The 18,559-nt window shown below is 39.9% G+C and overlaps 1 protein-coding gene and 1 pseudogene across 6 annotated transcripts in view; one reads left to right on the top strand and one right to left on the bottom strand.

Moving 5' to 3' along the window:
• SLC9C2 (solute carrier family 9 member C2 (putative)) overlaps positions 1 to 18,559 on the bottom strand; it is a 155,941-nt gene that overhangs the window by 92,678 nt on the left and 44,704 nt on the right. For 3 of the 5 annotated variants that reach the window (XM_082612957.1, XM_082612953.1, XM_082612954.1), the window contains exon 6: positions 1,933 to 2,094. In XM_082612957.1, coding sequence (XP_082469083.1) covers positions 1,933 to 2,094 — 162 coding nt within the window. Of the gene's footprint in view, positions 1 to 1,932; positions 2,095 to 5,797; positions 8,741 to 16,835; positions 17,173 to 18,559 lie in introns of those variants that run through there. The other 2 variants (XM_082612956.1, XM_082612955.1) reach the window with 2 other exon arrangements.
• Positions 13,465 to 14,106, top strand: LOC309800612 (large ribosomal subunit protein eL32-like; annotated as a pseudogene). The gene has a single exon. The product of its transcript is annotated as a large ribosomal subunit protein eL32-like (transcript).

Below are 18,559 nucleotides of genomic sequence, written 5' to 3'. Positions count from 1 at the left end.
ATGCCGCAGAGTAAATATTTTTTGAATACTTCTTATGCATAAGGCTAGCCAAAGAAATGTTTCTCAAACTATTTCTGCAATGCCCTTTACTGCTGGAGGACTTGTCTCTATATAATCATAAAGGATCCAAAGCTAGCGAAATTCATGGTCAACAGCACCTCCTAGTACCAAAAGGGACCAAGGTCACTAATGAGTGTTTTGAAGACCCCAGAGAAAGCAATTTCATTCCCTAAAATGAGTAAAATTAAAGTTCTTCATGCGTGTTTGCTTCGTTGTTTCTTTGTGTGTGTGTGTGTGTGTACATTTAACATAGCATACCTAACCCTTTTCTTTTTTTTTTCCTTTTTTTTTTAACATCTTTATTGGAGTATAATTGCTTTACAATGGTGTGTTAGTTTCTACTTTATAACAAAGTGAATCAGCTATACATACACGTATGTTCCCATATCTCTTCCCTCTTGTTTCTTTATAGTCTTCCTAGTTCCAGAAAGGATTTTAAAGCAGCTGACATTTTTCCCAAATAAAAAAATTTTTAAGGGGACTAGAAAATGTTCTCTAGTCGCTAGCATTGAATTATGGAATAACGCATCTGTGTTTTTTAATACGTTATTTTACCTGCATGAGTATCATTTACCATACCTATTGAATTCTTAATCATTGTTTAAGAGACCTTACAGGTGAAGCTTTTCCTAATTCCCCACTAGGGGGTGGGTGGGTGGTGCATCTTCCCTAAAGAAAAATCACATAAAAGCTATACTAGAATGGACAAAATTGATGATGTTAACTAAGCAAATTGTAATCCATATATCTGAGTTCTATTTGCCCCATTTGCCCTCCCCTCATCCCAGATATTTTGGTCACGTTAGGCCTGGCAGGCAATCAGGCAGCCAAGCAGTGTAAGGCTCTCCCTCTCCCTTGTTACCAGAGATTCTGGACCATACCTTTATAGTTATACTAACGACACTGCATTGTAATTATCTGTCTGCCTGTCTCCCCCATGACAGGTCTCCTTGAGCTTAAGGACTATCTTATTCTCCACACTGCTGTGCTCAGCAAATGTCACCGAATGAAGGAGCACAGTATAGGTGATACTTACAAATAAATGAAACAAGACTAGTAGCATTCACTAACATCTTATAATTTCATTGGCCCCCTTCTTTTGTTATAGTTGTGATTACATTCTGCACTAAGAAAGGTTCAGAGGGCAGAGGAGAGATGAGGTATAAAAACAACCACCTTGAGGCTTTCCTGGTGGCGCAGTGGTTGAGAGTCCGCCTGCCGATGCAGGGGACACGGGTTCATGCCCCAGTCCGGGAAGATCCCACATACCGCGGAGCAGCTGGGCCCGTGAGCCGTGGCCGCTGAGCCTGTGCGTCCGGAGCCTGTGCTCCGCAGCGGGAGAGGCCACAACAGTGAGAGGCCCGCGTACCGCAAAAAATAAATAAATAAATAAAAACAACCACCTAGGATAGACCTAGAGTCTGTCATACAGAGTGAAGTAAGTCAGAAAGAGAAAGACAAATACCGTATGCTAACACATATATATGGAATTTAAGAAAAAAAATGTCATGAAGAACTTAGGGGTAAAACAGGAATAGAGACACAGACCTACTGGGGGTGGGTTTGGGGATATGGGGAGGGGGGGCTGTGACGGGGCGGAGGAGAGGCATGGACGTGTATACACTGCCGGGCGTGAGGTGGATGGATGGTGGGGGGTGGCCACGTCGCGCGGGGGGATCGGCTCCGTGCTTTGTGGCCGCCTGGAGGGGTGGGATGGGGAGGGTGGGAGGGAGGGAGACGCAGGAGGGAGGGGATGTGGGAACAGATGTATATGTATGACTGATTCACTTTGTTGTAAAGCAGAGACTAATAAAAAAAATAAAATAAAATAAAATTATGTTATTACAGGGAGAAATCAAAACCACCACCTACCTCCCAAAACAACAGTGGAACATACAAGAATTGGGAAATGTCCCTTTGTTGGCATGTAGTCAGCTGACCGTCCACAGAGTAAATCAGGCTGGTTGCCTTCTTTGTGCACCCAGAAAGACACGTTTGCTTTTGCCATTGCTTTTTCAGTCCCAACTGATGAACCTGGATGAGAGTTACTGTTGACACTTTCACTAGTACAGACTAACCCGTTATGATACACAAAAAAGAAGAAAATGAGACTTGCCCGGACCTAATCCATCCACATTCTTTCTACCTAAGATAATACCATACTCAGATATAAGCACATTTCTTCTTGCCACAAGGTACATGTTAATACTGCCTGTTCCACCTTCGCTCTAAGAACATTAACAGCAGTGTTAGTGTTTCTTCCTCATACTGCTCCGTGTGTATGGGGGAGGGGTTGTATTGATTTTTGCACGTACCATTTATTGTACGATATGGTAATGTTTGCCTTCCCCATTGGACAGTGAGTTTCTTGAGGGTCAGGGCTGACTTGATTTTCCTTAAGGCTGTGCACACAGTATGTGGCACACAATAGGCTCTCCATAAATATTTGATGAACTGAACTCTTTGAGGGGGAACTCCTTCTCCACGGGTACAAATCATTCTAGAATTTTCTTTTACTACTGCAATCCCTTGTCCCTTTTTTCCTCTCTCAGGCCCCTCCAAATCCAAAATGGCAAATGAGAAACAAGGTCAAAGCTGAGTCACGTCAGTTAAGGTCAGGGATGGGGAAGGATGTGAATAACCTCAAAACAAAGGAAGAGACAAAAGTTGAGGTTTGCTCATATGGTAGCTTTGAGTGAATTAGAAAAAGTCTCCCTTGCTAACAACAGGGCACATGGCTTGGCACATGAATAACAGGTTGGACTTCAGCCCCAATACCCACCCACACCACAGTTGCCCCTTTGTGTAGGACATGGCTTGCACAAATCTATGTGGGGTCTTGAGAAGAGCTCATTCTCTTTTTCTTTTCCTTGCAGCTAGACTTAACCTAAAATTCCTGAAGGCTCCTGAAGTATCCCCAACAATATGTGGAGCTCATGTTTGGATATTTATTTTGCATTTGTTTGGCCTGCAAGCCACAATGATTCTGGTGTGAAGCAGAGGGTGGGCCAGAGATGGGATTCAAAACGTTGTATCTTCAAACCTGTCCCTCAAGTAGCACTTCACATCCTTGGCACCTTCAGAGCCCACTCATCATTACAGCATCACTCTCAAATCAAGTTCTCTAAACTGTTAAGACCAGCAATACCTTCTGCCAAAGCTAAGCAGGTTCAGAGTTGAAATCAAGATGAAGGCACTCGAAAACCACAAAAAATGCTCAGCTCTGTGTCTGTTTGTCACAGACAGTACTGCCAACTGATTTCACATGAAAGCCATTTCCACGCCTAATTCCTATTGGTTTCTTGCCAACTTACTTTCATTCTGATTGGTTACACACATTATCCCCACCCCCAATCCAGAAGAAGCTAAGTGGTCCCAGTTCCAGGGAAATTTGCATTTCTTAATGCTCAAGCTGTGTCTGTATATACAACGGTTTTAACTGATTTTCTCTGCCTGATGTAATGTCTGAAATGGTCATGGACCATGTAGATGGAACCTCCTCCTATACGGTTTTTTAATATATACTGTTTTTCTTTCTTCAACCCTAACCCTTTTCAACACTGCTTTGTCTCCCCTCTGACTTTTTCATTCATCCTTTTCTGTTTTCTCTTTTTCCATCTCTCTTTTTTCAGTGGAGTTTCACCTTTTCCTCCTTAAATCCTATTTGTCATTGGCTTTTGGTCCTTGAAGAAACAGTATCACCCATTCTTCACAGGACAAATGCATCCCAAATTCTGTGATGCCTAACATGATATCTTTACCTCAAATCTAATCATTAAAAACAAATACAGCATAAATTTAAACAAATGAACAAGCTATTAATTTGTAGTTTACTTTCAAGAAAGTTATTTTGTGACAATGAAATTCTACCCTCTCAGCCCTGTGCCACACTAATCAAATCCTCTTCCCCTGGGCACCAAGGATAATACCACAGCAGTGAGATTACTAACTCTATCGTCGATCTTCTCCATCACTATATCAAGGAAACATGAACAAACAGAAGTCCCAATTGCTACTTGAGACTAAGTAGTATCAGTCAACAGCTCTATGTCTCCCTCTGACTGCAGCAACCACCACTGGTACTCACATGCCACTCCCCTAAAATAGATGCTTGACAGCATTTTGTTGCTGTCATCTGGTATGGTTCTTTTAAGCCACTGGGTCCATCCCTACCATAAATCCCAAGGACCATGTTGAAAAAACAATTTGTCTTATTCTCAGGCTGTCTCCTGAGAGACCCATTCCTTACTCATTCCCATCCTGCCCTTACTGAACTCTTCTGGTTACCAAGTTCACTACCCTTTCTCCCATTTTCATCTTAACTTTATCTACATTGCTTGTCACCTTGATTTCTCTTCTCCACTGCAATGCCTCAGGTCACTTTGAGTCATGTCCTTCCAGTTCTATCTGGTTCCTATCCCACTGCTGTCCTCTCAGGCTCACCTGGGTCACCTAGACCCTCCAGGTAAGATTCATACAGTTTTACATTTCAAAAGTCAGATTCTCCATGGCTTTTGGAAAAATACTCATACCTCAAGAAAACTTGAACAAAATTCATAGAGTCGGCTCTAGATTACGTATAGTTCTGAGAGCTACAGATAGCACATAACTAAAATACACAGAGATGATCACATTTCTCCACATAACAGTATTTCCCATAGAGTAAAAAAGAAAGCAATAATAAATGTATATTTCACCATTTTTGGTAGAGACAGTTGAACAGACTTTGGTGGCTTTGAATATTGAGAGGTGAGAGGCTTTCCAGTGTGTTTCCCCCAAACTCCATCTTTTGATGATAGACTATACTGTCTGACTGAGACAGGCACATGACAGGTTGATTAGTCATAGTTCCCCAACCCCCCTAACACTGTGATTGCTTCAGAGCATGGGACTCAGGCAAGATCAATCAGATGATGCCTTGATATATATACCATTATTGGGAGAGAGCTGCTCTCTTTCCATTTGAGTTTAGTTGTGGTGATGACTGCCTAGAACGGCTAGAGGCCACCTTCCCAGCTGCACTGAGAAAGCCCACCTCAAGTCTGATGCTGAGAAAAGCCTTTTTGAGTCTGAAAGTTTCCATGACATACCACCTGGATATCTCTGAGGTCTTAAAAAATGATGTCACAATCCTACCTGAGATTTTATCTTTCCTCAGAAGCCATTTCAAAGTTTGAGAATTTTCTGCCATCTAGAAAGGCTAGAAATGAGAACTAATTTTATTTTCAAACCTAGCAAGTACTGAATCCTTTATATTTCTTTTAAATTTTATTTGAAAACTTAACTGTTCCTTTTCAGCTCATCTCTCTCCTCTCATATTTTAGTAGGAGAATCCAGGTGGCAGTTGAACACTGGAAAAGTCCTTAGCAGGATCACTGAGTTCATTACTTAGACAAAAGTGTGGCCAAACTTACCACCATCGCATAACACGGGCCCCTTTTCTCCAGCTTCTAATAACATTTTCCTCTCTTTCCTGTAAATTCCCACTAATAGCCTCCTAGACAGCCTTAAAGATTCTGCTAATAATCTAAGGCCCTGCAGGCTTTCACTAACACTCTCCTCTGGCCCCTTCCAGCATCTGCCTACTACCCAGTCCCAAAATAGCAACGCCACATTTTAGGGTTTGTTATGTCAATTTCTCACTTCCTGCTTCCAAAATTTTTATGCCATACATTGCTGCATAACAAACAGACACAAACCTTAGTAGTTTAGAACAACAATCATTTATTTGGCTGAGATCAACAATTTTGGCAGGGCTCAACAGAGGCTTGTCTCTGCTCCATACAGCATTGGCTGTGGTGGCTCCACTGGAGGATCCACTTCCAAGATGACTCACCCGTATCACTGATGACAGCTGGCTGGAGCTCAGCCAGGGCCTCAGTGCCTGTCCATATGGGTCTCTCCAAGCCAGCATCTCAAGAGAACTAGGTAGAAACTGTATCACCTTTTATCTTTTATGATCTATGGAAATCACATAGTATTACTTCTACTGTAATCACAGGCCTGCCCAGGTTCATGATGAGAGAACAGAGACCCACCTCCCTATGCCAGGAATGTCGTGACCGTGAGATGGGAGACGCGACCATCTTGGAAAATACAATCTATCACAAATTAGATGAAACACTGGGATGGATTATCAGCCCTTTATAATTTGGGGCATCATGGTAGCCTAAGTAGCAGTCTGACTGCTTTAGCTCAGTCTAGAGCAGTTCTCAAAGGGTAGACCATATGCCAGTTGTGATTCATGACAAAATTCCATCATATATAGCAAAATGAAAACATAAAAGTCTATAATAAAACTTAATTTATTCAACTTAAAGAGTAGAGCCTTATACTGAGATCATATCTTCCCCTTTTTTGGTGTTAATATGTCTTTTCTTTTATCAAATGATAGCGATAACAGATAATAGCTGTTTTCTTAATGATGTCATACCAAACTCCTCCCTTTATTTTTTTAACAGTTTTCCAATCAATGAAAAAAAATACAAAAGCCTAAGGAACCACTACCTAGAAGTTGTCAGAACACTTAATGTAGCCTTTGCTTTACTACCTCTCAAATAATGTGATTTAATTTACTAGTATGCACCTTGAAATAGTAATTAATTATTCTGTGGGTGTGTGGAAAAAGTCATGCAGCTACTCGAGTAATAGCTAAAACTCAAAGTATAAGGACCTTTCACACTCCTGTGAATATACTTATAATTCAATGCAACAATAGGTCACAAGACATATCGTATCTCTCAAAACATACTAACGTAACAGATCTATAGATATAAATGTATATTCAGACTGTCACAACAATGAAATCTTTTAAATGAGATCCAGGAATTCCTTGGTAATCACCAGGTTCATATGCCTAAAAAGTAACATGGCATTCAAGAAGAAAGTTTAAAAATAGACAATTAGAGAAGAAACTAGATATACAGTCATAATGCTAGACGTGTGTGTGGCTTGTCTTCTGGAGGAGCAGGAGTGGAAATGGGGCACTGACTAGCAAAATATGGAGAAAAGGATTCAGGATTCATTTCTATAAAGGTGAACAAGCTTTATAGATGAATGAAGACTACTGAGTTCTATGAAAAACGTGGCACCGAAAGAGAATTCATTCAACTATTATTTACTAACTTACTATGTTACAGGTTCTTTAGGAATGAAGAAAAACAAGGCAAAGCCCCTACCCTCAAAAAGCTCATAGTTCACATGTGAACAACTAAATAGAATACAGTATGAAGCTATTAATGCCATGGGTGCCCCAAAGAAGGAGGGATTAATTCTTCCTAACATTGGGGATAGAGGTCACGGAATGGAGAATTACAGATTGCCTCGCCAAGGGTCAGGATTGACTATTTTTCAGCTTTATTGAGGTATAATTGACAATATAATTGAATATTGTCATATTCGAGATCAAGGCTCAGAAAATGTAGAATTAGAGTAGAAATGACAAAAACGGCACCTGGCCTTTCCCCAAATTATTGCGGTGCTTAAAGATAATAGATTTCTCACAATCTACAATATTAAGAGAATGGAGCAAACAAAGGTCTTCTTTGCACTACTCCATAAACACCCACTGGATCTACCAGACAGGGGAGTGAGAGTCACTACCCTTTTCTTCTGCTTAAGGCAACTGAAACTGAATTGCTCATACATAAAAAAAAGATCTCAAAACTTTTAAATTTGTGAGACAGTGTTACCTCAAAATCATGGTTGAGAAAATGCCAACTGACAAGGAATTACTGAATTGCTCATTTCTTTTCCTTCCCCTCGACAACGAAAAACTAGCTTTCAGGATGGGACAAAGAAGAGAATAATTTTCTTTCTATAAAACTTTTCCAGAAAGTCACAGAGTAGTAGAAGGTTCAGGGACTCTTAGACAAAGTAGAAAAAAGGACATTCCAAATCACTAATATGAAACCAACAATGATATCTAAAATGTAGGTAATATAAAACAAAAGGAAAATGGCATGTAGTACAGATAAAATAACTATATTGCTAAACCTACTGAGTAGGGGAAATCTAAATATAAAACTAAACAGATTTGTATTTATTAATTTAAAGACAAGGGTGTTAAAGATAAAGAAACAGGAAGATTTATTAAGAGACTATATCCCACCTTAAAGGTGAATTTTAATTTGGACATAAAAAAGTAATAGTTGTATAAGCAGAGGAACCTGATCCAAACCATCCTTAATATTTCCTTGCTCCAGAATGTCATCCCATAGCTTCCCTTTTGAGAGAGGGAGAACAAATTTTTCTTCTGGAAATGGCCAACATGTCTTTTTTTTTTTTTTTTAACAGAATTTCTCACTTGAACAGAAATTTCCTGCCTCAGTTACACAGAAAATTGTTAGATTCTCTAAGTAGCTTTTAAAGCTTCCATATGGTGTTTGTGAGTGACTCACAGCCAAATGCCCTCTAGAAGGAGCACGTGGAGCTCACATGAAACTGACTTGCGGAGGCAGAGGCAAGGCCAGAGAGTCTGGACATAAGCGTGCTGAACGGGGTAAAACGAAACGAGGGTGATTTAATTTCATAGTTAAACATTTTTATAAAACCCCACATCTATTTAACTTCAGTCGGCATGAATAGGTTTGCCTTTATAGATATAGAAGAAGATCGGCCTTTTATAAGACTTCTTTTCTGACCATGGCTTAGAATACAGATTTGGCACTTTTCACTTGACCTGAAAGGAAGCAGATTTTTAAATTACATTTAATTAGCTTGCTATAGAAAACAAAAATGAAGCCAGTTTTTAAAAACAATGGGCATGAAATAAATCATAATGTCCAAGGCTGAACCAGTCATTAATGAAACCTTGATGTTTGTATGTCAATTCAAGTATTCCCACCTTTTTTTTTTTAATATTTAAAGCTGTGAGATCACACTTACATAATCAGTATTACTGTTCCTAATTCAGCCATGTGAATAAACTGCTTAACCTCATGTGTCTGCACTTTCTTCATTGTAAAACAAGGGGGTCATTTCAGAGGTTCCATCAAGATCTAACATTTCTATAATATGAACATGCAAGATACTGGGGTGCTTGGAGGGGACAGAGAGGACTTGGGTAAAGAGCCAATTTTTCTTAATTGAAGTATATTATATTTACAATGCTGTGTTAATTTCTGCTGTACAGAAAGTGATTCAGTTATACATATATATGTTTATATACACATATATTCTTTTACATATTCTTTTCCATTATGGTTTATTACAGAATATTGACTATAGTTCCCTCTGCTATACAGTAGAACCTTGTTGTTTATCCATTCTATATATAATAGTTTGCATCTGCTAATTACAAACTCCCAATCCATCCCTCCCCCACCCCCACGCCCCCTTGGCAAACACAAGCCTGTTCTCTATGTCTGTGAGTCTGTTTCTGTTTCGTAGATAAGTTCATTTGTGTCATATTTTAGATTCCACATATATGTGATATCATCGTATTTGCCTTTCTCTTTCTCTAGGTCCATCCATATTGCTGAAAATGGCATTATTTCATTCTTTTTTATGGCTGAGTAGCATTCTGTTGTATATATGTACCACACCTTTATCCATTCATCTGTTGAGGGACATCTAGGTTGTCTCCATGTCTTGGCTATTGTTAATAGTGCTGCTATGAACATAAGGGTGCATGTATCTTTTCGAATTACAATTGTTTCTGGATATATGCCCAGGAGTGGGATTGCTGGATCACATGGCAACTCTATTTTTAGTTTTTTGAGGAACTTACACACTGTTTTCCACAGTGGCTGCAGCAATTTACATTCCTACCAACAGCACAGGAAGGGTTCCCTTTTCTCCACACCCTCTCCAGCATTTGTTTCTTGTAGACTTTTTAATGATGGCCATTCTGACTGATGTGAGGTTGCACCTCACTGTAGTTTTGATTTGCATTTCTCTAATAATTAATGATGATAAACATCTTCTCACGTGTTTATTGGCCATCTGTATGTCTTCCTTGGAGAAATGTCTATTTAGGTCTTCTGCCCATATTTTGATTGGGTTGTTTTTTTTGTTATTGAGTTGTATGAGCCATTTGTATATTTTGGAAATTAAGCCCTTGTTGGTGGCATCATTTGCAAATATTTTCTCAAAGCTTGTAAGTTTGATTAGGTCCCATTGGTTTATTTTTGCTTTTATTTCTACTGCCTTGGGAGACTGACCTAAGAAAACATTGCTACGATTTATGTCTGAGAATGTTATTCCTATGTTCTCTTCTAGGAGTTTTATGGTGTCATGTCTTATATTTAAGTCTTTAAGCCATTTTGAGTTTATTTTTGTGTATGGTGTGAGGGTGTGTTCTAACTTCATGGATTTACATGTGGCTGTCCAACTCCCAGCACCACTTGCTGAAGAGACTGTCTCTTCCCCATTGTGTATTCTTGCCTCCTGTGTCAAAGATTAATCGACCACAGGTGTGTGGGTTTATTTTGGGGCCCTCTATTCTGTTCCACTGATCCATATGTCTGTTTTTGTGCCAATACCACACTGTTTTGATTACTGTAGTTTTGCAGTATTGTCTGAAGTCTGGGAGGGTTATGTCTCCTGCTTTGTTCTTTTTCCTCAGGATTGCTTTGGCAATTCTGGGTCTTTTATGGTTCCATATAAACTTTAGGCTTATTTGTTCTAGTTCTGTGAAAAATGTCATGGGCAATTTGATAAGGATCACATTAAATCTGTAAATTGCTTTGAGCAGTATGGCCATCTTAACAATATTAATCCTTCCAATCCAAGAGCATGGGTTATCTTTCCATTTCTTTGAATAATCTTCAATTTCCTTTATTCATGTTTTATAGTTCTCAGCAGGTAAGTCTTTCATCTCCTTGGTCAGGTTTATTCTTAAGTATTTTTTGATGCAATTTTAAAAGGGATTTTCTTTTTACATTCCCTTTCTGCCATTTCTTTGTTCATGTAAAGAAATGCAACCGATTTCTGTATGTTAATCTTGTATCCTGTTACCTTCCTGAATGCAGTTATCAGTTCTGATAGTTTTTTCTGTGGAGTCATTATGGTTTTCAATATATAGTATCATGTCATCTGCATATAATGACAACTTTATCTCTTCCCTACCAATATGGATATCTTTTATTTCTTTTTCTTGTCTGACTGCTGTGGCTAGGACGTCCAAAACTATGTTGAATAGAGGTGGTGAGAGTGGGCATCCTGTCTTGTTCCAGATTTTAGCAGAAGGCTTTCAGCTTTTCACTGTTGAGTACTGTATTGGCTGTGGGTTTGTCATAAATAGCTTTTATTATGTTGAGATAATATTCCCTCTATACCCACTTTCATAAGAGTTTTTATCATGAATGGATGTTGAATTTTATCAAACGTTTTTTCTGCATCTAATGAGAGGAACATGTGGTTTTTGTCTGTTATTGATGTGGTGTATCACACTGACTGACTTGCATATGTTGAACCATCCTTGTGACACTGGGATAAATCCAACTTGGTCATGTTGTATGATCTTTTCTATATGTTGTTGGATTCATTTTGCTAGTATTTTGTTGAGAATTTTTGCATCTATATTCATCAGAGACATTGGCCTGTAATTTTCTTTTCTGGTTGTGTCTTTGTCTGGTTTTGGTATCAGGGTGATGGTGGGAGTGTTCCCTCCTCTTCAATCTTTTGGAAGAGTTTGAGAAGGATCGTTATAAGTTCTTCTTTGGATGTTTGGTAGAATTCTCCTGTGAAGCCATCTGGTCCTGGACTTCTGTTTGTAGGGAATTTTTTTTATAACAGATTCTATTTCACTTCTAGAGATCAGTCTATTCAAATTATCTATATCTTCTTGATTCAGTTTTGGTAGGCTGTGTGTTTCTAGAAATGTGTCCATTTCTTCTAAGTTGTCCAATTTGTTGGCATATAATTGTTTATAGTATTCTCTTATTTTTTTGTGTGTTTCTGCAGTATCAGTTGTGCTTTCTCCTCTTTCATTTCTGATTTTATTTATTTGGGTCCTCTCTCTTTTCTTCTTGGTGAGCCTGGCCAGAGGTTTGGCAATTTTGTTTACCCTTTCAAAGAAACAGCTCTTGATTTTATTGATTTTTTCTATTTTTTTTTAATCTCTATTTTATTTATTTCCTCTCTGATCTTTATTATTTCCTTTCTTCTGCTGACTTTAGGTTTTGTTTGTTCTTCTTTTTCTAATTCTTTTAGGTGGTGGGTTAGTTTGTTTATTTGAGATTTTTCTTGTTTCTTGAAGAAGGCCTGTATCACTGCGAACTTCCCTCTGAGAACTGTTTTTGCTGCATCCCATAGAATTTCACTGTCATTTGTCTCAAGGTATATTTTTAATTTTCTCTTTGATTTCATTGTTGACCCATTGGTTTTTTAGTAATTGATTTTTTTTCTCTTTTCTTTTTGACTGAAAAGAGAAAAAAATTATAATTGACTTTTTTTCTCTTTTCTTTTTCTGTGGTTGATTTCTAGTTTCATGCAATTGTGGTCAGAAAAGATGCTTGGAATAATTTCTGTACTCTTAAATTTGTTGAGGCTTGTTTTGTACCCTAGAGTGTGGTCAATTCTAGAGAATATTCCATGTGCATTTGAAAAGAATGTGTATTCTGGGGGTGGTTTTTGGATGTAATGTCCTGAAAATATCAATTAGGTCTAACTGTTATATTGTATCATTTAGGATCCCTGTTGCCTTAGTAATTTTTTTGTCTGGAAGATCTGTCCATTGGCATGAGTGGGATGTTAAAGTCTCCTACCATTGATGTATTCCCATCAATTTCTCCCTTTTTGTCTGTTAGTATTTGTTTTATGTACTGGGGTGCATATATGTTGATGAGTGTAATATCATCTTCTTGTATTGATCCTTTTATCATTATATAGTGTCCTCCTTTATCTTTCTTTATGGCCTTTGTTTTAAAGTCTATTTTGTCTGACATGAGTATTGCTACAACTGCTTTCTTGTCATTTTCGTTTGCGTGAAATATCTTTTTCCACACCCTTTCAATCTATATGTGTCCTTTGTCCTAAAGTGGGTCTCTTGTAGGCAGCATATTGTAGGCTCTTGTTTTTTTATTCAATCTGCCACTTGATGACTTTTGATTGGAGCATTTAGTCCATGGACACTTAAGGTAATTATTGATAGATATGTATTTATTGCCACTTTAAACCTTGTTTAAAGTACTCTGTTTTTGAAGTATGTTAACCCCTTCTATACCTACTTTCTTTAGACTGATAGTCAAATAGGCTCAAACACATTCTGGAAAAAAAAATCAACATTTTCTTACTCTCCTCCCCAACACTATATGATTTTGATGTCCTATTTTACATCTTCATGTTTATTCTTTTGCTGTTCATTGTGGTTATCATCACTTTCACAGAAAAATCTTTTTTCTTTTATTTTTTGAAATCTGTGTATTGCTCTCTTTTCAGCACGGCCTATGGAAGTGGCAGCCATCTCCCAGTCAGCATCATGGCTGCCCTCAGACTCCTCGTAAAGCCCAAGGTTGTCAAAAAGAGGACCAAAAAGGTCATCAAGCACCAGTCAGATCAATATGTCAAATTAAGCAGAACTGACAGAAATCCAGAAGCACTGACAACAGGATGCACAGGAGGTTCAAGGGCCAGATCTTGATGCCCAACATTGGTTATGGGAGCAACAAGAAAACAAAGCACATGATGCCCAGCAGCATCTGGAAGTTCCTGGTCCACGATGTCAAGGAGCTTGAATTGCCGCTGTTGTGCAACAAATCTTACTGTGCTGAGATTGCTCACAACATCTCCTCCAAGAACCACAAAGCCATTGTGGAAAGAGCAGCCCAGCTGGCTATCACAGTCACCAATCCCAACACCAGGCTATGCAGCAAAGAAAATGAATAGATTGCTCGTGGGCACATCGTGTTTGTGTTAATAAAACCATGAAACTTGGCAAAAAAAAAAATCTGTGTACTGATTTATTTAAGTAATTTACTTTCCAATTGTGATTTTCTCTTTCCTATAGATTCTTGCTTCTTTTCTATTTAGAGAAGACCTTTCAATATTTCCTTTAGAAGAGGTTTAATACTGCTGTATTCTTTTAGCTTTTGCTTGTCTGAGAAATTCTTTATCTCTCCTATTTTAAATGATAATCTTTCCGGGTAGAGTACCCTATACTGCAGATTTTTCCCTTCAGGACTTTGAATATATCTTGCCACTCCCTTCTGGCTTGCAACATTTCTGTAGAGAAATCAGCTGATAGACTTATGGGGCTTCCCTTATAAGTAACTCCTTGTTTTCCTCTTGCTGCCTTTAGAATCCTCTCTTTATCTTTCACTTTTGCCATTTTAATTATAGTATATCTTGGTGTAGGTCTGTTTGGGTTCATCATGTTTGGGACCCTCCATGCTTCCTGTACCTGGATATGTTTCCTTCTTTAGGTTTGGGGAGTTTTCAGCCATAATTTCTTCAAATACATTTTTGATTCCCTTTTCTCTTTCTTCTCCTTCTGGGATCCTTATTATGTGTAGACTGGCATGCTTTATATTATCCCATAGGTCTCTTATATTGCTTTCATTTTTTTTCATTTGGCTTTCTGTCTGCTGTTCTGATTGGGTGATTTCCATTATTCTAATCTGCAGATCACTTATTCATTCTTCTACATTATTCAGTCTGCTACCTATTGCCTTAAACTCAGCTTTCGTCTCAGCAAATAAGTCTTTTAATTTGTCTTGGTTCCTCTTTATAGTTCCTGGTCCTTTTTACAGTAATCTGCATTTCTATCAATAGCCCTTCTTAATTCCTTCAGTATTTTCAGTATCTCCTTTTTAAACTCGGTGTCTATTAGACTGAAGAGGTCTGTTTCATTATTTGTTCTTTCAGGGGAATTCTCTTGATCTTTTAATTGGGAGTGGTTCCTCTCATTCTTCATTTTACTTATATTTCTCTTACTCTATGAGTTTAGTAGAAACAATTATCTACTGTGGTCTTGGAGGGCTATTTTTATGTAGAAGTGTCCCTGTGTAGCTTGTGTGGGTTTAATATTATTGGTGCAAGGCTGTTTTTTAGTATGGATGGCTGCCGCATCTTTCCTCAGTGTCTGCTGGCTGTTATCCCATTGATGGGGATATGACTGATGTTGTGGTGAATGGAATAGGTGTTGGATGTTGAACGGGGCCTCCTCTTTGCTCTGTGATTGTTACAGCCCTACTGGGGGCAGGGTCTGCTCCCTAGTTGTTGGCATAGAAGCCCTAGATCCATTTCTAAGCTGCAGTGTGATGTAGGTAGGATTGGAGCGCTCCCACTGGAAGAGAAGCCGCTGAGTATTCCTCCATCGGAGTTGTCCATCGGGGAGAGCACTCTGTCATGTCACCTGTCACCTACTGCATGAGCTCACAAAGTACACTGTTGTGCACACTACCCTCGGCCCGCCTCCACTGTGGGAATGCAGGCTATCAGCCCTGTGCCCCTCAGGCACTGTGATCACAAAGCCACCATCACAGATCCATAGGTGTCAATCCACTGAAGTCAGGTACCAGGACCACAGCAGTTGCACACCTGGACCTGCCATGGGAGCTAGGGAAGTAGCCCAGACTCTGGCCCCACTTCCACGTGCATGCACCCACAAAGCCCACAGCTGCTAAGGCCAGACCCATCCCAGCCACAGGAGCACCCATTGTCCACTCGGATGTCCCACAGGCACTGAGTTTACAAAGCAAGCAGTGGTGCTGTGGATCACATGCCATGGGGGGAAGGCTCTGCTTTCAGCCCCGCCTCCGCATGTGGGCAACCTGCTGGTGCTTGCATGCTCCCAGAGCTCATAGTGGTGGCAATGAGAAGGAGGCTGCTATGGCAAGCCCCACCCCCACTTCACTTATGCATTAACAATGGGGTTTCAATGGCAGCACACACTGGCCGTAAACATGCCAAAAGTGACGTTGCAATGGCGGGTCCTCCCCTCCTCTTCGAGTGCCTCTTAACAATAGCCTTTCACTTCTATGGTGGGCCAGGCTTCTTCCACATACACTCCTGGTTGCAGCCCTTACCACATTCCAGGCCCTTCAGGCTGTCTCCGCAGGGCTAACCCCAGTCCTCTCCCCAGGTCTGTCCTCTGAAACCCGAGTTTTAGCAACCAGCCCTCGCATGTATTACTAGCAGGTCCACATCTCGGACTGGGGACTTCAGCAAGGCAGCACGGATCCTCTGTGCTGGTCTCTCTCCATTCTGCCTGCTGCAAACCGGCTTCTACACTCTCCTCTAAGCCTCTGAAGCTCCTTTTCTGTCCCAGGTGATCTCCCCACCAGTGTGGGGGCTTCCCAGGGTACGAGAACCTTTCCTCTTTCCTAGCTCTCTCCCAGTGGCACAGGTCCTATCCTGTTTGCTTCCTTTTTTTTTTTTTCTTTCATCCTACCCGGTTACATGGAGATCTTCCTCGTTCTTCTGAGTTTCTGAGATTTTCTGCCAGCATTCAATAGGTATTCTGTGATAACTGTTCCACATGTAGATGTATTCATTATGTATTTGTGGGAAAAGGTGAGCTCCACATCGTTCTATTCCACCATCTTGATTGGAGCCGCTGAAATTCTTCCTCAGAGATGAGAAGGGAAGGAGGGAGGGTTGTTGGGCCAGACTAACAATAGTGGTGGCTTGGTGGGGAAAGGTGGGAAGTGAACTGTATAACCAACAACTCGTCTTAACCATCTCATTCCTGGACTATACTGGTCTCACTCCCTCTGGTCTCTTCTCCCTCCAATCCATTTTGCAAGGACAGCCAGATTATTCTCCACTACTTGATTCCTCATCTCTCCTACCCCAAACAAAGCCTTTAATGGCAACCCGCTGCACTGAAAGTAAAGTCCAAACTTTGAAGCTTATAATTCAGTACTTTTTAAAAATTTATTTATTTTATTTTTGGCTGTGTTAGGTCTTTGTTGCTATGCACGGGCTTTCTCTAGTTGCAACGAGCGGGGGCTACTCTTCATTGTGGTGCATGGGCTTCTCATTGCGGAGGCATCTCTTGTTGCAGAGCACAGGCTCTAGGCACGCGGGCTTCAGTAGTTGCATCACATGGGCTCAGCAGCTGTGGCTCGCGGGCTCTAGAGTGCAGGCTCAGTAGTTGTGGCACACGGGCTTAGCTGCTCCATGGCATGTGGGATCCTCCCGGACAAGGGATCGAACCTGTGTCCCCTGCATTGGCAGATGGATTCTTAACCACTGCACCACCAGGGAAGTCCCTAATTCAGTACTTTTAATGAAATGATCACAAGCTAACTTTCCAACCTTATTTTCTACTCTTCCTTAATGTGTACTCAACTACAATCAGCCAGATGGATACTGACCACTTCTCTAGTCCCATATTTCAACTTTTCATCATTATGTTGTGTTTCATTCCAGAATTCCCTACATATTCCACGTTGGTTACCTATCCTTTCAGGCAATTCCTCTTTCTTCAGGATGCCTTCTCTTTATGCTTAGGCTTCCCTGAACATACACAGCTCTTAGTTTATCTTTTCAAGTAGGCATGTTTACTCACAAAGTGGTTAGTGGACTCCTTAAAGACAAGGATGGTGCAAAGGCATCTATTTCCCTTCAGGGGACCTAGGAGAGTGCTATGTGTATGCTCATTCAACGTTAGGTACAGTTGGCAAGGGACAGTTTGTCATACCACCTAGAACAGATTCAGTGCCTTAACCTTTAAAAAACCATGGTTCCTTTTGATAAACATAAAAATCTTAAGTACTGGGTATCCATATACAAAAGAATGAAGCTGGACCCACTACCTCACACCATATACAAAAATTAACTTAAAATGGATCACAGACATGTTTAGACATAAGGGCTAAAAAAACTACAAAACTCTTACAAAAAAACATAAAAGTAAATATTGGTGACCTTAGATAAGGCAATGTTTCTTAGATATGACACAAAGCACAATCAACAAAAGGAAAAGTAGATAAATTAGACTTCATCAAACTTAAAGCCTTTTGTGCTTCAAAGAACACAATTAAGAAAATGAAAAGATAATCCACATAATGGGAGAAGATATTTGCAGGTCATATATCTGATAAGAGACTTATACCCAAGATACATAAAAACATTTACAATTCAACAATAAGAAGAAAAATACATATATGTGGAGACTAAACAACATGCTACTAAAAAACCAATGAGCCAATAAATAAATCAAAGAGAAAAACAGAAAATACCTCAAGACAAATGAAAATGGAAACACAACTTTCCAAAATCTATAGAGGATGTAGAAAAGGCAGTTCAAAGAGGAAAGTTTATAGCAATATAGGTATACCTCAAGAAACAAAAATATCTCAAATAAACAACATAACCTTCCATGTAAAGGAATTAGAGGAACTTCCCTGGTGGCCCAGTGGGTAAGAATCCATGCTCCCAATGCAGGGGGCCGGGGTTTGGTCCCCATCGGGGAACTAGATCCCATGTGCATGCCACAACTAAGAGTTTACATGCTGCAACTAAGAAGCCCGTGTGCCACAACTAAGAAGCCCACATGCTGCTACTAAGAAGCCTGCATGCCGCAACTAAGAGTTCACATGCCACAACT

Source organism: Mesoplodon mirus (assembly GCF_964341445.2).
Source record: "Mesoplodon mirus genome assembly, chromosome: 3".
NCBI classification, from domain to species: Eukaryota; Metazoa; Chordata; class Mammalia; order Artiodactyla; family Ziphiidae; genus Mesoplodon; species Mesoplodon mirus.
The sequence above is the reverse complement of the archived record's forward strand: the minus strand, read 5'-3'. Positions and strand labels throughout refer to the sequence as shown.